This window comes from Orycteropus afer, unplaced genomic scaffold (assembly GCF_000298275.1).
Source record: "Orycteropus afer afer isolate SDZICR_OR568_19922 unplaced genomic scaffold, OryAfe1.0 scaffold00015, whole genome shotgun sequence".
Lineage (NCBI taxonomy): Eukaryota > Metazoa > Chordata > Mammalia > Tubulidentata > Orycteropodidae > Orycteropus > Orycteropus afer.
This window is the reverse complement of record NW_006921602.1, coordinates 15,158,485-15,182,534: the sequence shown is the minus strand read 5'-3', so window position 1 is coordinate 15,182,534 and position 24,050 is coordinate 15,158,485. Positions and strand designations below refer to the sequence as shown.

Below are 24,050 nucleotides of genomic sequence, written 5' to 3'. Positions count from 1 at the left end.
TGGCTTGAGTCAGGTACAACTTAAAAGTAACATCTTTGTTTGCTTTGTTTTTAAACATTTTAAAGAGTTCTTTTGCAGCAGATTTTCTCAATGCACATTGTTTGATTTCTTGACTGCTGCTTCCGCGAGTGATGACTGTGGATCTAAGTAAATGGAAATCCTTGACAACTTCAATCTTTTCTCTGTTTACCATGATGTCTCTAATTGGTCCAGTTGTCAGAATATTTGTTTTCTTCATGTGGAGATGTAATCCATACTGAAAGCTATGTAAATGCTTCAAGTCTTCAGCTTCAGCAACCAAGTTTGTGTTATCTGCATATCACAGGTTGTTAATGAGTCTTCCTCCAATCCTGATACCAAATTGTTTTCAAATACTCCAGCTTCTCGGATTATTTGCTCAGAATACAGATTGAATGAAAGCACACAAGCCTAATGCACACCTTCCCTAATTTCAAACCACACAGCATCTTCTCGTTCTGTTTGAACAACTGCCTCTTAGTCTACATACAGGTTCCTCATGAACACAGTTAAGTATTATACAATTCCCATTCTTCACATTTTATCCACAATTTGTTATGATGCACACAAATGCCTTTGCATAGTCAATAAAACACAAGTAAACATCTCTCTGGTATTCTCTGCTGTTAGGCAAGATCCACCTGATATCAGCAATGATATTCCCTCATTCCATGTCCTCTTCCTAATTCTGTTTGAGTTTTTGGCAGTTCCCTGTTGATGTACTGTGGCAATCATTTTTTAATTATCTTCAGCAAAATTTTTCTTGTGTGTAATATTAATAATTTCTGTATTCTGTTGGATCACTTTTATGGAATGGGCATGAATATGGATCTCTTACAGTCAGTTGGCCAGGTAGCTTTCTTCTAAACTTCCTGGCATAGATGAGTGATCACCTCTAGCACTGTATCTGTTCGTTGAAACATGTCAGTTGGTGTTCTATCAATTTCTGGAGCCTTGTTTTTTGTCAATACTTTCAGTACAACTTCAACTTCTTCCTTTACTACCATTGGTTCTTGCTCATGTTTTGCCTCCTACAATGGTTGAACATCAATCAATTCTTTTTGCTACTGACTCTGTATATTCCTTCTTTTGATGTTTCCTGCATTGTTCAACATATTGACCATAGAGTCTTTCAATACTGCACTCAAGCTTGAAGTTTTTCTTTAGCTCTTGCAGCTTGAGAAATGTCAAGCATATTCTTCCCTTTTTTACATTTCATTATATACTTGTCTTCTTGAGCTGCCCTTTGAAATTTTCTGTTTAGGTTTTTTACTTTACCATTTCTTCCATTTGCTTTAGTTACTCTATGTTCAAAAGCAACTTTCAGTCTCTTCTGACATCTACTTTGGTATTTTCTTTCTTTCCTATCTTTTTAATCACCTTTTTCTTTCTTCAAGTATGATGTTCTTGATCTCATCCCACAACGTGTCTGGTCTTCAGTCGTTAGTGTTCAGTGTCTAAAATCTATTCTTGAGATGGTTTCTGAATTAAGGTGGATATACTCAAAGTTGTACTTTGACTCTCATGAACTTGTCTTTAATTTTCTTCAGCTTCACCTTGAACTTGCATATGAACAACTGATGGTCTGTTCCACAGTGAGCCCTAGCCTTGTTCTGACTGATGATATTGAGCTCCTCCATTGTCTCTTTCCACAGATGTAATTTATTTGATTCCTGTGTATTCCATCTGGTGAGGTTTGAAAAGGTAATTGTAACGAATAAGTCATTGGTCTTGCAAAATTCTATCATGTGCTCTCCAGTGTTATTCTACCTCCAAGATCATATTTTCCAACTACTAGTCCTTCTTTGATTCCAACCTTAGCATTCTAATCACCAGTAATTATCAATGCATCTGATTGCATGTTTTGATCAATTTCTCACTGCAGAAATTGGTAAAAATCTTCAATTTCTTTGTTTTTAGCATTAGTGGTTGGTACATTAATTTGGAATAGTAGACATATTAACCAGTCTTCCTTGTAGGTATATTGATATTATCCTATTACTGATAGCGTTGTACTTCAGGATATGTACTTTTAGTTTCATATCTAGGAAGACTCTGGCTAACCCAAGGTCATGAAGACTTACTCTTATATTTCCTTCTAAAAAGTTTGTATTTTTAGCCCTTACATTTAGGTTTATTATTCATTTAGAGTTAATTTTTTGGGATTAGTGTGAGGAGGTAATATAACTTCATTCTTTTACATGCGGGCATCCAGTTATCCCTGCATCATTTCCTTATTGAATTGTCTTGGCATCAACTGACTGGAATATGTGAGGGTTTATTTTTGTACCCTATTCCACTAAGCCATATGTCATACCAGTACCATACTATCTTAATTACTGTAGCTTTGTAGTATGTTTTGAAAGTGGGAAGAGTGAGTGCACCTATTTTGTTCTTTTTCAAGATTTTTTGTCTACTCTGGGGTATCTTGAATTTCTATATAAATTTTAGAATCAGCTTATAAATTTCTGCAAAGGAGATAACTAGGATTTGGCTAGGGATTGTATTGAATGAGCAGTGTGCTTTTTAAACAGGATAAAAATGAAATAATTGCTAGTGAGGGCCTAAAAGAATCTAGTTCATTTCTACAGCCCTGCTGAAAATAGCCTTCAAAGTCCAAATCATGATTTACTACATAATCTCTCTGCTTTCTGAGGAAAGTGTATTCATTAAGCCATAATTTGAGACCATGAATATAAAATTTACTCAGTAATTCTAGTAGCAGTGACACCTATTATGTTGATCATGCATCAAACCTTCAGACTTGCACAGAAAGGAAATAGTCTCAGCCTACCTTCCACAGGTTTTGTTATTATTCCAGTCACTCCCCCAACAACTCCCTGGAAGAGAAATCAATCATAAAGCCTGAGGAGAAAGCACTTAATTTTAAACTAACCACTAGAGGTCTCTGCATACATACTAAAAATTAAGAGGGAAAAAAAATCAAGAACTTATTTCTTAATATGAACAACATGTACTGTGATTTTTTAAAAATTATATCATAGCACATTTTAAATGAGATCACCTTGTAGGAGTAAAATTTTATACTGGAAAGAACAATAAAAACAGGTGAAAAGATTCTAAATTTGGCTCTGGCACCATGGAACTTGATTCAGTTTCTTTAAACTTTGGTTTCCACATCAAAAAAAAAAGTGAGTTAAGTCAAATAATCACTAAAATTTAATTACAAATTTTAATGGAGTTACTGTATAACTTGGTGAGAGTGTGGAAAGTGAGAATGAAGGATCCTCCCAACGACATGAAATTACCTGATAAATAAAGAACTTTGGAGGATATGAGACACAACATTACAAATCACTGCCATAAACTCAACAGCTAGTTTTCTGAAATTGTGTGCAAAATTAATACATTAATATGTTTATACATTCTTAATAATTGTCAAGTAATGGTAGTTAGTATGGCTACTTATATATATATCATATAAATGTGAAGAAAGAGAATCGAAAGATGCACACTGAATTGAAAAGATTAAATATCTCTGGAAAGAGATGGATGGATGATCAAACAGTATTCTAGACCTGCCTATAATTTTTAAATTACTTATAAGGAGAACAGTATTCATACATTACCTGTATAATTTTTAAAGTATTGAAAAGTAATGAAAGACAGTGCCTAGTTTGTCAACACATAACTTCTACACATCCCTTCCATAAGAATGGTCTACTGGGGATGACCTCTAGCTACCATTATTTACCATACTTCTCTGCTTCCTACTACTTCTCCTTGTACACTAGTGTTAACTTGCCATCATTACAATCTCTCTCCAGTCCAACTGCTAAACCAAACTTTGGAAACAGATTCGGTGGTAAAAATTGGGAAGGGGAGCAAAAAAGTTAACAGGAAAGCCCACAATTAATCACTAGTGGTACTCTAATAGACCTAGACTCACAAGTAGTATTTCAAATTTCAAACAACCAGCTAGAGTATATATTCTAAAACATATAAAAGTTGAGAAATTCTTGAAGATTCAGCATGAGACTTACTCTCAGGAAGCCCTTTCCCCCTCTGGCCAGGCTGTCACCAAAATCTTTAGGCTGTCGACCCATCTCTTCTCTTCTTTTCTGCTGATACTCCTTGTCCATTGTAATTGCTGCCAAACCTTTTCCAACAGAACCAGTGATTCGAGAGACAACTCCTGCTGCACCACCTATCCAAAGGCCCAGATAAGTTATGCCACATTGTTTCCTTAAAAAGGGTTATCACAATGCACAATATGCAATTGCTTTAAACCAATATTGCTATTGCTGTTGTTGGGTGCACAGAGTCGATTCTGAGTCACTGTGACCTAATATGACAAGAGTAGACTGCTCCCATAGAATTTTCTTGGCTGTAATCTTGGAAGGTTGGGCAATCCTACTTCCGTAGTGATACTGCCTCGGAAACCCAAGAAGGGGTCGCTATGAGTGGGGCCGACTCGATGGCAAATAACAACAACAACAACAACAACAACAATCTTTATAGAAGCAGACAGCCTGGTCTTTCTTCCACAGAGTGCTGGGCAGGTTTGAACAGCCAACTTTGCTGTTAGACGAGCACTTAACTGTTGTGTCACCAGGACATTTTGCTTTAAACTTAATATATGTTTAAAATTGTCTCATACACAAAAATCATGTGATTTATAGAAGCTCTGATAGCATAGTGCCTAAGGCATTTGACCGTTAACCAGAAGGCTGGCAGCCACTCCTCGGAAGGAAGGTTGGGCGATCTACTTCCATAATAATACTGCCTTGGAAACCCAAGGAGGGGCCGCTATCAGTCAGGTCTGACTCGACGGCACATAACAACAACAACAATTTCACGTTTATAAAGAAGAATAATGAAATTATTTAAAGAGCGTTGATTCAACACTACTAAGACATACCAAAAAACTAGCAAGGGCTCAGTGTTAAATTATTTTCCACTTAAAAAGAAGAGAACACATCTTTTACAAGAGTTATAAAATTTATCATTCTATTATTAAAAATATAAACATTCACTTTTTATTTGTAATAACTGTAATGAAAAAAATATATATATACATATACACAAATAAGTGATACGAACCTACTGTGTGTCCAAAGAGACTTCTTACTCCAATCACTAACCCCTCAGCAAATTCTTCAGGAACATGAACATAACCATAGAAATAGCCCACGCAAAAAAAAAAAAAAAAAAAAAAAAATTAAGAAGTTTGCTATTTACAGTTTAAATAAATAAAAGACTTTTAATCTAATATGTCAGGGTTTCCAGGTAGACCAAGAATCTGTAAAAATCTAGTAACATTGTGGTAACATAATTTTTACCCTCTACCACAAAATACTTACGGAATACCTATCTATAATATCTGAACACATTTTTTAACTCATATGATCTCAGCATATTCTATAAGAAGTTGGAAAAAGAAAACAAAAAGGAGAAAATCACTGGCTTCAGTCACAATTTGAAGTTGACCTTCCAGCACTAAGTTTCACCAGACTTGTAAATTAAACCACACTGGTAGCAAGGCTGAGAATACAAGGTCAGCCTGGTATTTTTGGTACTCTTACTTTCCCATTTATTCTCTCTGCTTTGCCCTTCTAAAACCTGTACCACTTTGGGATACTGTACCCTTTAAATAGAGGTGAATATTTAAAGCTAAATTAAAGCTTCAATATGAAATAAAGTCAGTCATCTTTTAATGCCCCATTAATCCTTTCCATGAAATAGTCTTCCAGTTGTCTTACTCTGTCTTGCTCCCAAATATCCTTACATGTACACTAAATCCTGAGAATTGTGGATACGTTTTATGGCCCAGATAGCTCAATTAATTCTAAAACTATCTTTCAGTGTCATTTCAAGACCTTTTAAATAAAAATATAAAAATTATATATTTTTGTTATTTGACTATTATTTAATTACCAGATATAATTAATATATAAATTATTATTAGCCTGTAAAGAAATTTAAAAAAACCCATCTTTCTATATTTATAGTTAAAAAATAAAAAAGAATACCTGGAAGGGTTCGTAAAATAAAGCTTCAACTCCTTCAGACAGACCTCTAATTAATCCAAATGGGTTTCCAAGCACATCTAAACCCAACACAAGGACATACATCTGTTTCAAGAACTAAAAGAAAGAAAAAAAATAAATTACGTCTTTTGCTACTGTTCTAAGATACAATAAGGATAAAAAAAAGATGGAGGGTTGATTATTGATTTAATTAGGTATATGTTAAAGGAAAGCAGTGTGGAATAACCACTACCATGGTTAAGGCATCTGGCTGCTAACTAGGAGGTTGCTGGTCAAACCCACTAGCCACTCTACAGAAGATAGATGAGGTGGTTAGCTCCATAAAGGTTTACAGCCTTGGAAACTCTGTAGGGTTTGCTATGAGTCAGAATAGATTCAACAGCAGTGAGTTTGGTTTTTGGTTTGGTTACATGCCAAGCATGATGCTAGTACTTTACTTGAGTTTGAGGTACAGCTCTGCTATTTATCAGTTATGTGATCTTCAAAAAGTCACGTAAGCTCTATAGGCCTGTGTTTTCTCATCTATAAAATAGGAGCTTACACTGATTTTGTATGACTGATTATGCACATTAAGTATATAGTTCAAAATTGTTAGTATGATTATCTTGTTATCACTATTAGTATTAGATAGGGAATAATTAGCAACCAAAACAAGTGAAAATTTATGTTTAGTTGAGCATGTAAAAACCAGAATGTCTATACATATCATAAGAGAAAAATCTTCCATCAAAAGAAGAAGAGGTGAATGTCACCCTGAGTTCCATGATATAGTAATGGCACTCGAGTGGCCTGTAAAAACTACTATGTCTTTCTGTGACATCTGAACCACAGACTAACTGAGGCATGGGGAGGGAAGAACCTGGCTTAGATTTCCTTTCACAATTTTACTATACTACAGTTAAAGACTGTATCACTGAAGAAATAAAGTATAATGAACTCTAAATTACTATTCTTTCCAAAAGCGGCAACTGTATAATCACAAAAGGAAAAAGGCACTGGAGGAAACTTTTTAATAAGAGTATATAGTGAGGAAAGAAGGAAATAAAAAAACTACTAAACAACAAGATTGCTAACTGACGCAAATTAGTTAAACACTGCATACTGTACAATCTCATACAAACACTTTGTTTTGATATTTTATGAAACATGTTCCTTATAAGCTACTATGACAGGAAATTACCTGTTCACTGTAATGTCTAATGACACTCCAAATGAGCTGATCCCTCTTGTAAAACTGATAGCGAATTTCATAATAAGCAAGTCTAGGAAAAGAAAAACATTCAAAGGGACTAAAATTATAACCTGAAAAAGGGGTACTTAATATTTCTTTAAAATATTAATCATAGCTAATTCTTTCACAATTAAATTTGCACATCTGCCTCAAACAATATAGAATTATACCCTAATATTTTGATAATAAAATTATTATAAACACAGGATATTCTCAGTAAGTCTTGCAGTAAGACTTATACAGTAAAAAGTTTTTAAGAAGTCATCCATAACCCCACCACCACCTAGTGGGTTTTTAAGTTTTTTCTTCTCATCGATTCTCACTTTGAATTTCTTCTTTTCTTTTCTATGCAATTTCAAAATATTTAAAACATATGGTATGTCACTTTTATATGCAATATTGTAGATAAGCATTTCTCCACGTTATTCAAAATTCTATCTAACCATTTTTAATGGTTGTACAGCATTCTATCATGTGGGTGTTTTCATAATGAACAATTCCTCTACTGTCAGACATTTCTAATTCTTGGAATAATAATTAATGTTTCCGTATGTGTCTTATGGTCTTTCATATTTCAAGAATAGTTTTTAGACTGAATACCCAAAAACAGAATTACCAAGTGAAAGACCGCCAAAATATTTAAGGCTTTTGACATATATCATTTTCCACTTATCCTAAGAATACAAAAAAAAGGGGGTGGGGGAGTGTCCATTTTTCAAACCCATTCTAGTAATAGAATTGTTTATATTTTTATATCTTTGATAACTTGCTTTAATTTCCATGTATTCTTTGATAACTAATAAAGTTGATTTTTTTAAAAAAATTATCTATTCACCACTTTTATCTTCTCTTTTGTGAATTATCTCTTACTGTCTTCTTGCCACTGTACTGTTCAAAATGCCAGCTCCAGGGGCTGGGTGAAAGTCTGTTATGCTTCAGGTTTGTTTTTTTTTTTTTTACTACTTTTTAATATAAGAACTATAAATTCTTCTCTGTCATACGCATCATTATATTTTCCTAGTTCTTTGTTTTATAAATGTCTTCAATGATTTTGTTATAAAGCGATTAATTTTAATGTGGCCAAATTTATTTTATATTTTCCACTGGAATTCTTTCCATTTCTTTTAAGCTTAGAAAGACTTCCTCTACTCAGAGATTTGATAATAATGAACTTTCTTCTTTTTTTCAGTCCTTCAATCACTCTGAAATTTAGTAGTTGTCAATTTAGATCATCTAAATGAAGTTATTTTCTCCCAACTACCTGTTCCAAAATTTAATAAACATTTATTAAATTTACAAGTTCCTGGCACATAGAAATATTCTCATAGTGAATACGGCAGTGAGTTCTTATTCTCTATACTTTACCATAGGACGCTACTGAAATCTCACTACCCTGTCACAATAGTTTCTCAATATAACTGTTTTAAAACACGATCAATTTATAATATACTAAAATAATTCAATTTCCCTTTGAAATTAGTGTATTCTTTTGAAATAGGTAATCAAAGAAAATACAAGAACTCTTTACCTTATCTTTATTAATAAAATTACACTCACGGGATATAATTAGAAAAAGACCAAACTCCCTAAGTATTATTAAGCTATCATTTTCCTAAACTAACATTCTAGCACCAAAGGAGAGAATGTCCAGAATTATGACCTTGGCACAAATACCTACAAATATGCTTAAACACAAATCTTACTTAAATATAAGATCATCCACATCAGTCAGAGTTGCACCTATGCTTTTCAATAGCAAGTTGACAGAAAGAATTGCAATCATTTCTTGTTTTTCTTTGTCTGATTCTTCACTTCCAGAACCCAAAGACAGACTCAAATGCAACTAAAAGAGAAAAATTTTCAATGAAAGAAATCTAAAAAAAGTTATACATGTAGAAATCAGATCTTCCAGATACAAATTTTAGGTCTTTCATTACAGTCCTAAAGAAAGGTATTAGGTGTCACTCTACACATTACATAAAAATCCACTCATATCTATTCTCATATCTACTTTTTCATAAAATACAAATTAGTCTGTTCCAAAAATAGAGGTTTATTTTACTAAAAGTGTATACATACACACATACCATTGTGTTCATAAAGAGAAAACTTTATAAAAACAGCATAATAGTTTTATGAAGAAAGACATTAACTGGCACATAGTCTGCCAGTCAAAATAACAGATAATCCTTGATTCTTATCCAATTAAGCTAAACCAGTTATGTTGTTGTTGTTGTTATGTGCTGTTGGGTTGGACCCGGTTCATAGTGACCCCTCCTTGGGTTTCCGAGGCAGTATCACTACAGAAGTAGATTGCCCCATCTTCCTTCTGAGGAGTGGCTGGTGAGTTTGAACCACCAGCCTTCTGGTTAGCAGTCAAGTGCCTTAGCCACTATGCTACCAGAGCTCCCCAGTTATGGCAACTATTAAATTGCCAAATAAATTTTGAAAACGAATAATTAGTTTTACATACACTTCTATCTCAGTACTTAAACATGAAAATCACACATTTCCATTTAGCTTCTGCTTCTTTATGTCGGACTATCATTAGTGCAACAGTAAACCAAAGCACAGGCAAAATGTAATGTGACATGTGGAAATTAAACACAGGATTCTGTCTCATTCTGTCATTCCCAAAACACAGTACCTAACAGAGTTCAAGTAGAGCAGACTTGGGACAAGGCCAGGAAAGCCTGCTTACTCTCTGATGTGGACTTCTGTCCACCTTCAGAGTCAGGGAGTGCTGGAACCCAAAAAAGGCAAGCTCAGGTGGACAGAGATCCAACTTCAACCTAGAGCCAAGTCACCATGGAATAAGAAAATAACTATGCTTCATAATATTCATTACTCAAGTTCATGGAATAATTCCTACGGTATTTAAGAACATGATTAGGTAAACTGCCAGTCATTAAAAGATCTTAGATAATTAGCTCCATGAAGCTATATTGTAGTTCCCACGGCAACTTTGATAGTAGCCATTAAGATATTTGTTGAAAGTACTATTCAATCTCATAAATATCAGATTTTCCCTTAGTAATGAAAAAGAAATGGTGTATAACTTACTATAATAAAACAATATCAATTTTAAATCTAACACTATGGATATGTCTGATGTCATAAATTTGATTTATCAATTTAAAATAATTCTATTTTATAAACCTATTCATTTATCTGAATTGGTTGGTGAACTCAAGTGAAATAATGTACCATAAAGTTTCTGAGAACGTAAAGGATCATCAATATTTTAAAAGTTACTTAATTGTAAATGTGGCCCATTACACAAGTTTAGACCATTACAGTTGGTAGCACTTGTGAATTCAATGAACAATCACCGTCCCCTTTAAAAGCTAAAAAGAACAAAAGGAGAAAAGAAAATGGGTTCATAAAGTACAAAATCAGGCAAGTGAAAGGTATCCAATTTTCCACTCTCTTAGCTACAATTAAATTTTGGAAGAGAGAGGAAAAACCACATCAACAGTATAATACCTACTTCAGCATTTTCACATTGTGACTAAGGCACCATTATAGCTTTCTGTTTAGACAGTGAAAGTAGTTACAGAGTGCAACCAAAACATTAAATGTTGGTGGGCACTTCTATGCTTAATTAAGAAATGCTTTTGTCAGCTTCTTCCTTGAACGAAGGGGTTATTAATTCAGGACCAGAGAAAATGCACTAGTGGTTTCTCTGTGGAAATTATGGCTGTACATGTTACATTTGTTGTTGTTGTTGTTATGTGCCATCAAGTTGGCCCTGACTCACAGTGACCCCTCATAGTATTGTCTTAATTATTTCAATTAATCAAAAAAAATTCTGCCAAATATTTGATGCAACAAATTAAAACCTACATATCTACACAGATTCTTTATAAGTTCCACAACAATTTTTCTAAATTTTAAAAATAATCATTACAACAAACCTTAATAGGAGAAATATGGAAATGTTCAAAGAAACTAAGAACTGACATATCAGTCATTGAAGTCTCCATTAATTCTGTGTTCAGAGCATCAATGTCTTGTTGGATTAACTTTGTCTGAAAAAAATTAAACCAAGAATTTCTATTTTAACTTTTCTCTTTATGACAGTTAAAAAAAAAAGCTGATTTAACTTTTTTTAATTTTATGACTCTGCCAAGAAATAAAAAATTGTTACCCGGTTGTTTTCAGCTTCAGGGTCAGTTGTTGGGGTAAACAATGCAACTATAGCTCCTAGAAACCCTTGATCAACTTTTAAGGCCATTTCCTGAATGAGGACCATAAAATACCTAAGGGGACAAAAAAAAAATCAAATAAAGGCAGGAAAAGGTGTTTATCAAACCTGATAATTTTCAATGTTACAACTTTGTTTTTGGCTAAAAGCCACAGTAATATGTAGTTCATTCATCTCTTTAAAAAACGTTATGCTAATAAAATTGAAGTCAATTTAGATTGAGACATATATTAAGTTTCAGTGGTAACATTGCTTATTACCACTTAACATATAAAGTCCAACATACCCACATTCATGATGTCACAGAAGAGACAAACACAACTGGATGATGGAGCATGTACCACCCAAATTTTAAAGTTTACAACAATTGCTTTAAAGAACAGAGCTCACCAACATATACAGCATTTATATTTCACTGTTTCATATTATAACTGGGTCTACAAAAAGGAGAAGGTAGTTGAAGGGATTTTATATTTTAAAATGTATTATTCTATTGTTGTGAGGTGTTGTTTGAGTTGTTTCCAACTCATAGTGACCCTATGTACAACAGAACAAAGTACTGTCTGGTCCTGTGCCAGCCTCACAATCATTGCTATGTTTGAGCCCATTGTTGCAGCCACTCTGTCAATTCATCTCACTGAGGGTCATCTTTTTTGCTGCAGCATGATGTCCTTCTCCAGGGATTAGTCCCTTGTGACAATATGACCAATGTACAAGAGACAGACTCTGGCTATTCTTGCTTCTAAGGAGCTTTCCAGCTGTACTTCCTTCAACACATATTTGTTTGTTCTTCTAGTAGTCAAGGGTTCATTCAATATTCTTCACCAACACCAAAATTCAAATGCATCAATTCTTCTATGATCTTCTTTATTCATTGTCTAGCTTCTCACATGCACATGAGGCTTCTGAAAGTACCATGGCTTGGGTCAGGGGCACCTTAAACATCAAAGTGACATCTATGCCCAATACAATACGACAGATGATTTTCTTAATTGCTGTTTCCATTGACATTGACTGTGGATCCAAGTAAAATGAAATCCTAGACAACTTCAATCTTTTCTCCATTTGTCACAATTTGCTTACAGATCCAGGTATAGGGATTTTTGTTTTCTTTACATTCAAGTGTCATATACTGATCTTCATCAATGTGCATTTCAAGTCCTCTTCACATTAAGCAAGCAAGGTTATGTAATCGGCATACTAATTGGTTAATGAGCCTTCCTCCAATCCTGATGCCATGTTCTTTTTCATATAATGCAGCTTCTTGGATTTCCAGTTCAACATACAGATTGAATAACTACAGTGAAAGGATACAACCTTAACAAACACCTTTCCTGATTTTAAATCACTCAGTATTTCCTTGTTCTGTTTGAATGACCATCTCTTGGTCTATGTACAGGTTCCCCGTGAGCACACTTAAGTGTTGTGGAATTTGCATTCTTCATAATGTTATCATAAATTGTTATGAATGACCCGAAAGACTATCTCTTTGTATAGTCAAGAAGACACGGTAAACCTTTTTGAGGTATTATCTGCTTTCAGCCAAGATCCATCTGGTAACAGCAATGATATCCCTTGTTCCATGTCCTCTTCCAAATCTGGCTGATTTTCTGGCTGTTTCTGTTGATGTATTGCTACAAATATTTTTCAGTTATCTTCAGCAAAATATTTCTTACTTATAATATTAATGATATTATTTGACAATTTCTGCAGTCTGTTGGATCACCTTTTTCTAGATGGGCATGAATGTGGATTTCTTCCAGTCAGCCAGCCAGGTAGCTATTTTCCAAACTTCTTGGCACAGATGAGTGACCACCTCTAATACTGTATCCATTTGTTGAAACATCTCCATGGGTACGCCATCAATTTCCGGAGCCTTGTTTTTCTGCCAATGCCTTCAGTGAAGGTCAGACTCCTTCCTTCAGTACTATCATATTAAACCATCAATACCATCAGTTCTTGATCATATGCTACCTCTTGAAATGGTTAAGTGTTGACCAAGTCTTTTTAGTACAGTGACTCTGTGTTACATCTTCTTTTGATGCTTCCTGTGTCATTTTACATTTTGCCCATAAAAGCCTTCAATATTGCAATTTGAGGCTTGAACATTTTCTTCAGTTTTTTCTGCTTCAGAAATATTGAGTGTGTTCTTCTCTTTTAGTTTTCTAACTCCAGGTCTTTGCACATTTCACTATAACACTTTACTTCGTCTTCTTGAACTGCCCTTTGAAATCTTCTGTTCAGTTCATTTATTAAATTAAGTTTCAAGATAAAAATTACCTGATCAACAGTAGATTAATACACTCAGGTAGAAAATAATTTTATGTAAAAGTCACTTTCTCAAAGAGTAAAATTTATTTTCAAAGTAGAGTCTCACTTTAAATTCCCTTAGATAAACAAGGGTAGTTTTACTTACTTAAACTGTAAGACTTTACTGTACTCATTAAATCTTGTTATAACACTCACATCAATGAAAGGTTTGGGCTCTAAGAGGAAAAAAACAAGAAAAACCCAATAAAACTTTATACTAGACCAAAAAAATGTTTACTTAAATTTTATAATAGGGTATATCTCAACTTAATTTTCTTTTTTTACCTGAATCTAAAGCAATAGATTTTGGAGGGGCCACAGGATGAAATACAACAGGGAACATTGTACCTGGTAACTGATTATCAACCTGAAAAAAAAAGAAAAACCAACACAGCAGATTTAACCTTTTGGTTGCAGAGACAATATTTTAGAAGAAGCCACTAATTTCATCATAATTAAGTATGTGTGCATATATGTGGTGCTATTGGAAGTTTGGCCCCGAGTTACCCTTCAAGCCTGGAAATGGACTCACTTCTGTGGATTAGCTCTCAGACCAACAGTAGAAAGACCTACAACAAGAGCACCTACCCCAGGGAGATGTAACCATGCATCCTAGGGAGATGTACACCTTATAGCAATCAACCATGAGACATCAAAGGGGCAGCATTCACACAGAGGCAAAGCTGGGCAGACAGGAATGCATAGATAAGAAGGGTATAGGGGAGGAGTAGTCACAGGGAGGAGAGGGGAGGACAGCTTTTTATGGTTGGGGATTTTAATGAGGGCTGTGAAAGCAAATGTGCATGAATTGTTGAGACTAAAATGAATCTGCTTTACAAATCTGTACCCAAATCACAGTAAAAAATTAAAAAAAAAAAAAAAGCTTCACTTTAAATCTGTAAAACTTTATTTATCTCAGTAAGGCCAAGCTTGTATATAACAGAATACACAAAATACCCTCATAATTGCATTAACCCTGTGCAGAATGTATACCATTAATGGAAATATTTGTACCTAGGATCATGAGTTTTCAACTCTCTATAATTTAAATAAAGTTTAAACAAAAACGAGTATGAAATTTTAAGGGAAGTAGAAAGAAGAAAAATATATCCTAAATACTACTGAAAAGTTTAAATGCAGGAGGGAAGGGACAAAGGAAAGTAATATCCCAAAACAAGCTTCAATAAAGCCCTGCTCCTTCCCTTGAAGAATGACAAAGAAAAATCTTATTTTGGAGTTCTGTGACAAACTCAAAGGAATATTAAAAATCATAGTTTCAGTACACAAGAAAATACTCTTGCTGGCTAACTGGTCAGGTTAAAGGACTTTGGACTTGAACTAAAATGTAGAATTCACAGAATACATCAGAGAAGGGGAAGAAAATATATTAATGAAAAGATTCTAACTAAAATGTATTTTATAAGCCTGTAAAAAGAAATTTCATCCCCAAGATTGCCAAAATAATTAGATACATCTATTTAATTGAGGATGACAGCGTTACCTGGAGCCAGTACAACCTGGCCCTTAAACTTCTCTGGTGAGGAGACTGCTTTAGTTCAATCTGAATTCCTGATAAAAAATCTCGTTTAATTGGGCACCGAATAGGGAAGCGCATTTCCATTGGGACTTTGTCAAAATTCACCTGGAATGAAAAAGCACGTTTTTGTAATGAATTGGTACTAGCAGTGTAGTTACACCATTTTAAATATCTCTATACCTATGAAACCGAAAGGGAAAAATATCTTTATATCTCAACAAAAGATGTTCCCTAAGGTGCTCTACAGTTGAGATCACTGAAGCAGCCTCCATCACTCTTCTACCAAAGTTATGAGGGAAACATTTCAATTGAGAAATAAATACACTTCATATTCTTAAAATAAACTTCAATAATAGACAATCCTTAAATAAATTTTGTTTTATGATGGTGAATAGGGTCATCATAAGTTGGAATTGACTTGATGGCACACAACAAAAACAACAGTCGTTTATTTGTATCTGACACTAACTGTGCAGGGTTTTGTTTTGCTTTGCTTTTTTCATATGAGCATGGCCAACATTTATGGGGATGGGGAGCAAATCTGGTGACCAGATATCAAAGATAGAGAGTAACTAAAACTGTTATGACTGACCCAGAGCAAGCTAGCAATTGCAGTCAAACTTCTGGGACCTTCTTAAAGCAAAGGTTATTTTTAGCTTCAGTTTGTAAGGGTCCATACAGGGCATACTTTTACTTTGTGGACACCTACTTATGTACAATAATCATTCACACTTAACAAATTTAATTGAGCTGGGTTTGTATAGGTTTTTCATCATCGAAATATGTAATTTTACACAGTATTTATTTAGCAATATACTACACTGATACGATTCAAAATATAAGAGAAAAAGTTATAATAGTAACCTTAATTTCTCCATAAACTTATACAAAACAAAACAAATTTCATGAAACTATCTGACTTGTATACAGAACCAATTGTAAGAATACAGAAAAGAAACAGGTTCAAGTTCTTTTTCACAGGTCATGACTTAATAACAATGTAATGTATTTTAGGGAGCTTTGGTAGCATAGTGCCTAAGGCACCTGACTGCTAACCAGAAGGCTGGCGGTTCAAACCCACCAGCCACTCCTTGGAAGGAAGGTTGGGCAATCTACTTCCATAGTGATACTGCCTTGGCAGCCAAAGGAGGGGTCACTGTGAGTTGGGTCGGACTCAACGGCACATAACAACACAACACAACAACAATGTATTTAAATTAAAAATGTGCTAATCATTCCAATCCTATTAATAATGTATTTACTAATAAATTAGTTTCTGTATACAGAATTTACTTAGACAATAAAATTTTACTTCTTCACTAAGACCATCAGCACTACTCAAACACACCTCAAAGCTAAAACAAATTTTGGCGTACCTCAAAATTATTGTCTAGTTTAATCCAGCCATGATCTCCTGATACCTGGTATTTCTGATAGGCTTGTTCCAACAATATTATTTGCTTTTGACTAAAAGGCTTCCATTTTTGTTTTGGCTTCATCTCCCAAACAACACCAGAACTAAAACAATTCACAAAAAATTATATTAGGAATACATATTTAGGATTATGGAACTGTCATTCAACCCCAAAGTGCTGCAAAAGTATGCAAGAAAAGGGGGCAGAGGAAAATGTTTCTCTATCACACAGCTGACATCAATTAGTAAAGGGTTGGCAAACTTTTTCTGAAAAGGTACATATATTAAATATTTTAGGTTTTGAAGGCTAGGAGGTAAATCATGGTTATTATGTAGGCACTTCTATAACAAGAAAAGAGCTCTCAAACCCACCAGCCACCCTGTGGAATAAAGATGGAGTAATCTATTTCCCTAACGATTTACAGCCTTGGAAACCCAATGGGGATCACTGTGAGTCACAACTGATTTGATGGCTGTGGGTTTGTGTTTTTATAATAAGAAAGAAAACAAACCCTTCATAAATTTTTTTTACTGACAAAGTTCAAAATATAAATAATTGAGTACAATTCTTTTAAAAAAATAGTTCTAATAATAATAATAAAAAATAAGTATCTTCTGTGGAGGAGTAAGTAACATTTCACTTAAATTAATTTTCCCTATTATCAAAATCGATCACAAATGGTCATGTCAATGCTGATTGGTAATGATCTGTAATAAGCATCTTTAAAAACACCTTTTCACAGATTTTAAAAAACAAATAAATAAAAATTCCAAACCCACTGTTAACTCAATTCCAACTCATAGTGATCCCATGTGTTACAGAATAGAACTGCTCCATATGGTTGTCTTGTAGGTACTGTCAAATATTAATAGCAATCCATAAGTATATTTTTAAATGGAGATATTCATTGTTTGAAAGTCATTTATAGAATTCTATTAGATTCTTTTCTTGATATTTGCTTTTTTATAGCAAGTTAATACACTGTAGACCAGTCACTTCCAAATGAAGGTTGGATGGAAGCTCCTTACTTGCACAGCTGAGAATTTTGAAATGTGGAAGTTTCCTTTACATGTGTATCAAGGTCAGAAATAATGTTACTAGAACAGTAGCTGCAGGTAAGAAAATATATCCACTGCATATTTGTGTGGGAATCTTGCTTCTTCTTGTTTTAACTTTGGATAGAACAGGAAGTATAGAAAACAGCTCGACATTACTTGTGATTAAAACAATGTTAGTTTCATTGAAATGACTTTAATGAAATCAACTATACGAGATTGCTAGGGCAACTTTTGCCCAAAACCAAAGATGAAGACAGGCAGGGACAGGGAACTGGACGAGGAACCCAGGGAGGATATAAGGAGAGTGCTGACACGTTGTGGGAATTGGATCTAATGTCACAGAACAACTTGTGTATGAACTACTGATTGGGAAAAGTAATTTGCTATGTAAACTTTCACCTAAAGCACAATAAAGCATTAAAAAAAATTAAAAATTCATAGAACTGATGATAGTGTAGTCCACAAGAGTGAATGAAGTTCACTGTTTGACATTACTAATTTGACATCTGATAACTTAAAATATTTTCCACAAAGTATCTGCTGATGAATACCATGAATAAGCTTTAAATACCTTATTTATTATTTTCACAAGCTTTGTGAATCTGTCCAACTAAACCTTTTTCTGCTCAACACGTATCTTTTTCATCATCAGCTGTAACATATCTTAGAAGATTCTACCTCAAAACACAAAAATGACCGGAATCACTGGCCAGATAGAGACTGGCGGAACCCCCGAGACTATGGCCCTGGGTTACCCTTCGGGCCTGGAAATGAGTGGATTAGCTCTCAGCCCAACAGTAGAAACACCTACAAGCAGAACACCTACCCCAGGGAGATGCACCCACCTACCCTAGGGAGAAGAACCAGTTAGAGCAATCAACCATGAGACATCAGAAGGGCAGCATTTGCTTAGAGGGAAACCTGGACAGACAGGAAAGCACAGATAAAAAGGGCTCAGGGAAGTCATAATCCAAGGAAACAGGTGGGAAGAGAGCTTTTTATGATTGGGGATTGTAATTGGGGTGTGAAACCAATTGTGCGTGAACTGTTGTGTGTAAAATGAATCTGCTTTGTAAATCTGCACCCACATCACAATAATAAATTAAAAAAAAAGAAAACTCCACTTCAGTGTGTACTGTTTCTCCAACTTGTCCTAAAATATTCTCCCCTGTAGTTGTTCCATGCAGACTATACATAAAGGTTAATTCTTCAAATTCAGCACTGAAACTCAGATACATAATTGAGCATTATTGGTAACATCTGTTGACTCAAGAGTCAAGGAAAACCACTGGAAATCATTTCCCTTGTTTTTTAATTGACTACTGTTCAAGCAACTGTTCTTTCTGAAAAGCTAATGATCTTAAACAAGTTTATTTTCTCTGGACTCATTTCTTCAGCTGCTGCAATCAGTAATGATTCAACTAACTTACCATTGGGAAAAGGCGTTCCTTGCTTGGCTAACAAATGAGTCACTCAGAAACTTACTTTGGTTGCAGCCTCATTTTCGTGTGTGTGTGTGTGTGTGTGTGTGTGTTTGAGTGTGTGTGTGTGAAGAAATTCTGCTGTGATAAGATATTCTACTTTAAATATTCTAATATTTTTTCTGGCCATAGCTTTCCCTTATGTTGGGAATATTGTGATGAGTGCTTAGTGTGGTAATGTCCATACATATTGTATTCTGTTAGAAAATAGTCCCTGGATGGGACAAACAGTTTGAGCTTGACTACTAACCTAAAGGTTTGTGATTCAAACCCACTCAACAGCAACACAAAAGGCAGGCTTGGTAATCTGCTTTTGTAAAGATTACAGCCAACAAAATCTTATGGTTTTACTCCAAAACACAGGGTCACCATGAGTTGGAATCTATTTGACAGCAACAAGTTTGGTTTTTTCATTCATTCTTAGCATGGCTATCATGTCAATATATAATAAGCATAATACTTTGCCATTTAATTTCATACCAAGATAATCTGCATGCCACTGTTCCTTAAAAGAGTGACATTCAAAATATATGTTTCTGGTTTTGACATGATGGGTATGCTTTAAAAAAAAAAAAAACTCATTGCCGTAGAGTTGCATCTGACTTATAGTGACCCGTCCTTGGGTTTCTGAGGCAGTATCACCACAGAAGTAGATTGCCCAGCCTTCCTTCCAAGGCCAGCCTTCCTTCCAAGGAGTGACTGGTGGGTTTAGTAATGAAAAATAAATGTCGTGGTACAGTGTTACTCATAGCATTCAAAACACTGCCAAGTTATAACTGTGTAACTGTGATTTGTAGCGTACTAAGCAGTAATGCAAAAACAGCCAGCGATGTTTAAAAGAATGAGCATGGCTGTATTTCAATAAAAATTTATTTAAGGGTACTGAAATTTGAGTTTTCAGGTGTTATAAAATATTACATTTCTTTTGATTTTTTTCTAACCACATAAAAATGTAAATACAGGTTGTTGTTATTTGCCATCAAGTTAGACCCAACTCATAGTGACCCCTCCTTCGGCTTCCCAGGTGGTATCACTACAGAAGTAGATTGCCCAACCTTCCTGCCAAGGAGTGGCTGGTGGGGTTGAACTACCAGCCTTCTGGTTTGCAGTCAAGTGCCTTAGGTACTACGTTACCAGAGCTAGGCTACCAACGAGCTATATTCCTAAGTGTGTCTTTAAGTGGAATTTGTAGGTAAGTTGGAACAGGTACACACAGTTCTTATTTAGCCTTAGTTCAATGCAAGAAGAGGCTCAAAGGCTTTTCAATGATTTAAAAACTGCAAGAGCAGCAACTGAAGACGATTGTGATGAATATTTTGTTGCAAGTAGGGGTTGGTTCATTTGTTTCAAAGTGAGGCCATACTTTAACGTTAAAGGACAACTAGGAATTGTTCCTAAGTCAGACATTGGAAACCCAAGGACTACCTACCATTCTTAGCGCAGTAGCCATACAAAAACAAGTAGAAAGCTAGATTGGATTCATTCTACTCATCAGCCTTCAAAAAAGAATGAGTCTTTCATTAAATTTAGTTATTTTAAAAAGTCAAAATAGATGAATTGAAATATTTTCTTACAGAGGGATAAACAGAACCAGAAAAAACAAACAGTCCCATCACTATTACAATATTCTAAATGACCACTCATTAAATATTATATGACCATGTCAATAATTGCTTCCTCTAATGATGCTGTGAACCTCTCCCCCACCCACCCCATTTATGTCTGTTGGCTTCTCCTGGCCCGTTCCAGTTACCCACCTTCCACAAGGTGAGCTGCTTCTACCTCTGTATTTCCACTGCACCATGTACAATGTCCATGTAGTATTTCTCAATGTTTTTATAATTTCATCAAAATACATATACACACACACAAACAACAAAGAAAGAAACAAACTTCTATTTCTCCAACTGTCAGTGAGTATTGTGAATGTAAAGACAGTTCCTTAGTCATCTTTCATCTTTGGAGCTTTTTAACTAGCAGTGCTAACAACTGTTCTATATGTTTTGCAGACTGAATGTATAAGACCCGCAGTCCCTAGGTGATGAACGTCCAACTTAGGAACAACTCCTACTTGCCCTTTAATGTTATATAAATTTTCCCTCACTTTCAAAAAACTGAAACAACCCTTACCAGCAACAAATTCTTCATCACAATCACCTTCACTTGCTGACATTTAGCTTTTCAATAATGGAAAAGACTTCCAGCCTTTTCTTGCACTGAAGACTAAATAAGAAGCATATCCTCCTGTTTCCACTCACCTACAAATTCCTCTTAAATATTTAAAGACACATTCATAACCCAGGGACTACCTATGTATCACATTCTGTTTACTCTCATCAAATTGGATATTATCAACTCAAATGCCTTTAAAAGATTTTTGCTTTTTTCTTCCTTCTCCCATACCTGGTTATCCCAATGTATGAAACTTCCTGCTTGTTGTCATTGTTAACCAGTGAAAGCCCAAGACTGTGGAGAGACAAGCATATTTCATGATCAGCTTGCTCCATTTCTTCTGCCTGCCGTGCTTTGGAAACCAAGGCCACATCATCAGTGAAAAGCAAAACTCTCTGGCGGCCATCTAGGAATGATACCCAGTGTATTTGGATATTTGCATCATATGGAAACTGTCCACATTCATCCTGGGGGAGAGGGAAAGACTTCATTAATCTCACAAGTTTTTATTACATAAAGTTGAAATACAGACAGAAAGATTAGAAAAGCCGAAGAGATATAACAATAACTAGATAACTAATATCAAAGTGACACAAATTAAGTATAACTATAATCTACTTAAAAACATAACCATTTTTTTTCAAACAATAACAAAGATTAATAGTGTTCAATTTTTTTATACCATAGTTTGAGTCTCCTAATTAGTGCTCAGAGGGCATTTAGCGGCAACAAGAATATCCTTCAAAGGCACCAATGCCATAAGATGCTTACTCGTCTCCAAGCTGGAGAACAGAATGATTTAGAAGTTAACTAGAAACACAACTTCAGGCAAAACTTGTCTAGTTTACTTTTATGTTTTAGTAATTTACAAAATAGCAAATATTTATATAAATCATGTTACCAAATATGCAAATTACAATCAGTTTGCACTAAGATTCACTAATAATCCTCTCGGCTATAGGTTTCCCGTCCAAAAAACCAAATCAAACTCAATGCCATTGAGTCAATTCTGATGCAGAGAGACCTCCACTGGGTTTCCAAGGCTATAAATCTTTACAAGAGCAGATTGTCTCATCTTTCTTCCACAGAGCAGCTGATGGGTTTGAACTATTCACCTACTGGTTAGCAGCCAAATATACTTAACTGCTACACCATCAGAGCTCTTTACAGGTTTCCTACAGAACTTACAAATTTGAGGCTTGATTTGGTCAGTGTTTTCAGAGATTAAGACTAACAGTTACTGTTCATTCTGGGCTCAGCACAAATATAGCAACATTTAAAATTACAGTAATAATAATAATAATAATAATAAAACTCACTGCTGTCAAGTTGATTCAACTCACGGTGACTCCTCCTTGGGTTTCCAAGGTAGTACTGCTACATAAATAGATTGCTCAATCTTCCTTCCAAGAAGTAGCTGGTGGGTTTGAACTGCCAGACTTTTTCTGGTTAGCAGTCAAATGCCTTAAGCACTATGCCACCAGAGCATAATAATAATTAAAAAAAAGAAACAAACTCACTGCCATTGAGTCAATTCTAACTGGCAGTACAAGTGCCTACTATGTGCTAGATACCAAACTAAATGCTGAGACTGAAAACATACATATATATATGAGACGTGGTCTTGCCCTTAAGACTTTTACATTAATCTACAGACATGAAATAGAAGACTCTGAAAAAATTAGTCACAGAAGAAACAAGTGGAAGAAACTAAGATGTTTTATACTTAAGCAAAGATTAAAGGCAGGCATTCTCTCTAATAACACTGAAGAATTGTCAAATAAAAGACACTACAAAAGTGAGGGCAAACATATAAGGCAAGAAAGGGAAATCAAAGGCATCCAAATTGGTAAGGAAGAAGTCAAACTATGTCTATTTGCTGATGATATGATCCTATACCTAGAAAACTCAAAAGACTCAGTCAAAAATCTACTAGAACTAATTGAGAGATTTAGCATCATGGCAGCATACAAGATCAACATCCAAAAATCAGCTGGATTACTCTACACCAGCTAAGAGATTGCTGAAAAAGAAATAAGGAAATCAGTATCATTTACAATAGCTACCCCCCAAAATAAAATACTTGGGAATAAATCTTACCAGGGACACAAAAGACCTGCACAAAGAAAACTATAAAAAACTACTTCAAGAAACCATAAGAGATCTATATAAATGGAAGAACATCCCATGCTTGTGGATAGGAACACTGAACATTGTGAAAATGTCAATTCTATCCAAAGGAATCTATACATTGAATGCAATCCCAATTCAGACCCCATCAACATTTTTTAAGGATATAGAAAAACCAATTTTTAAGGATATAGAAAAACCAATCACTAACTTTACATGGAAAGAAAAGAGACCTTGGATAAGCAAAGCACCACTGAAGAAGAACAACAAAGGAGGAAGTCTCACACTGCCCGATCTCAAAACCTACTATACAGCCACAGTAGTCAAAACTGCCTAGTATTGGTACAACAACAGACACATAGACCAATGGAATAGAACTGAGAACTCAGAACTAGATCCAATGACCTATGGTAGTAAGCTGATCTTTGAAAAAGGGCCTAAATCCATTAAATGGGGAAGACAATGTTTGTTTAATAAATG

The 24,050-nt window shown here is 34.8% G+C and overlaps 1 protein-coding gene across 1 annotated transcript in view; it reads right to left on the bottom strand.

Moving 5' to 3' along the window:
* Positions 1-24,050, bottom strand: part of VPS13C (vacuolar protein sorting 13 homolog C) — a 252,418-nt gene that overhangs the window by 29,941 nt on the left and 198,427 nt on the right. The window contains exons 67-79 of the mRNA XM_007958262.2: positions 21,672-21,907; positions 16,691-16,832; positions 15,279-15,419; positions 14,063-14,144; positions 13,884-13,953; positions 11,411-11,522; positions 11,178-11,291; positions 8,964-9,103; positions 7,210-7,291; positions 6,012-6,125; positions 5,083-5,158; positions 4,023-4,186; positions 2,813-2,858 (exon numbers count right to left, since the gene is read on the bottom strand). Coding sequence (XP_007956453.1) covers positions 2,813-2,858; positions 4,023-4,186; positions 5,083-5,158; positions 6,012-6,125; positions 7,210-7,291; positions 8,964-9,103; positions 11,178-11,291; positions 11,411-11,522; positions 13,884-13,953; positions 14,063-14,144; positions 15,279-15,419; positions 16,691-16,832; positions 21,672-21,907 — 1,519 coding nt within the window. The remainder of the gene's footprint in view (positions 1-2,812; positions 2,859-4,022; positions 4,187-5,082; positions 5,159-6,011; positions 6,126-7,209; positions 7,292-8,963; positions 9,104-11,177; positions 11,292-11,410; positions 11,523-13,883; positions 13,954-14,062; positions 14,145-15,278; positions 15,420-16,690; positions 16,833-21,671; positions 21,908-24,050) is intronic.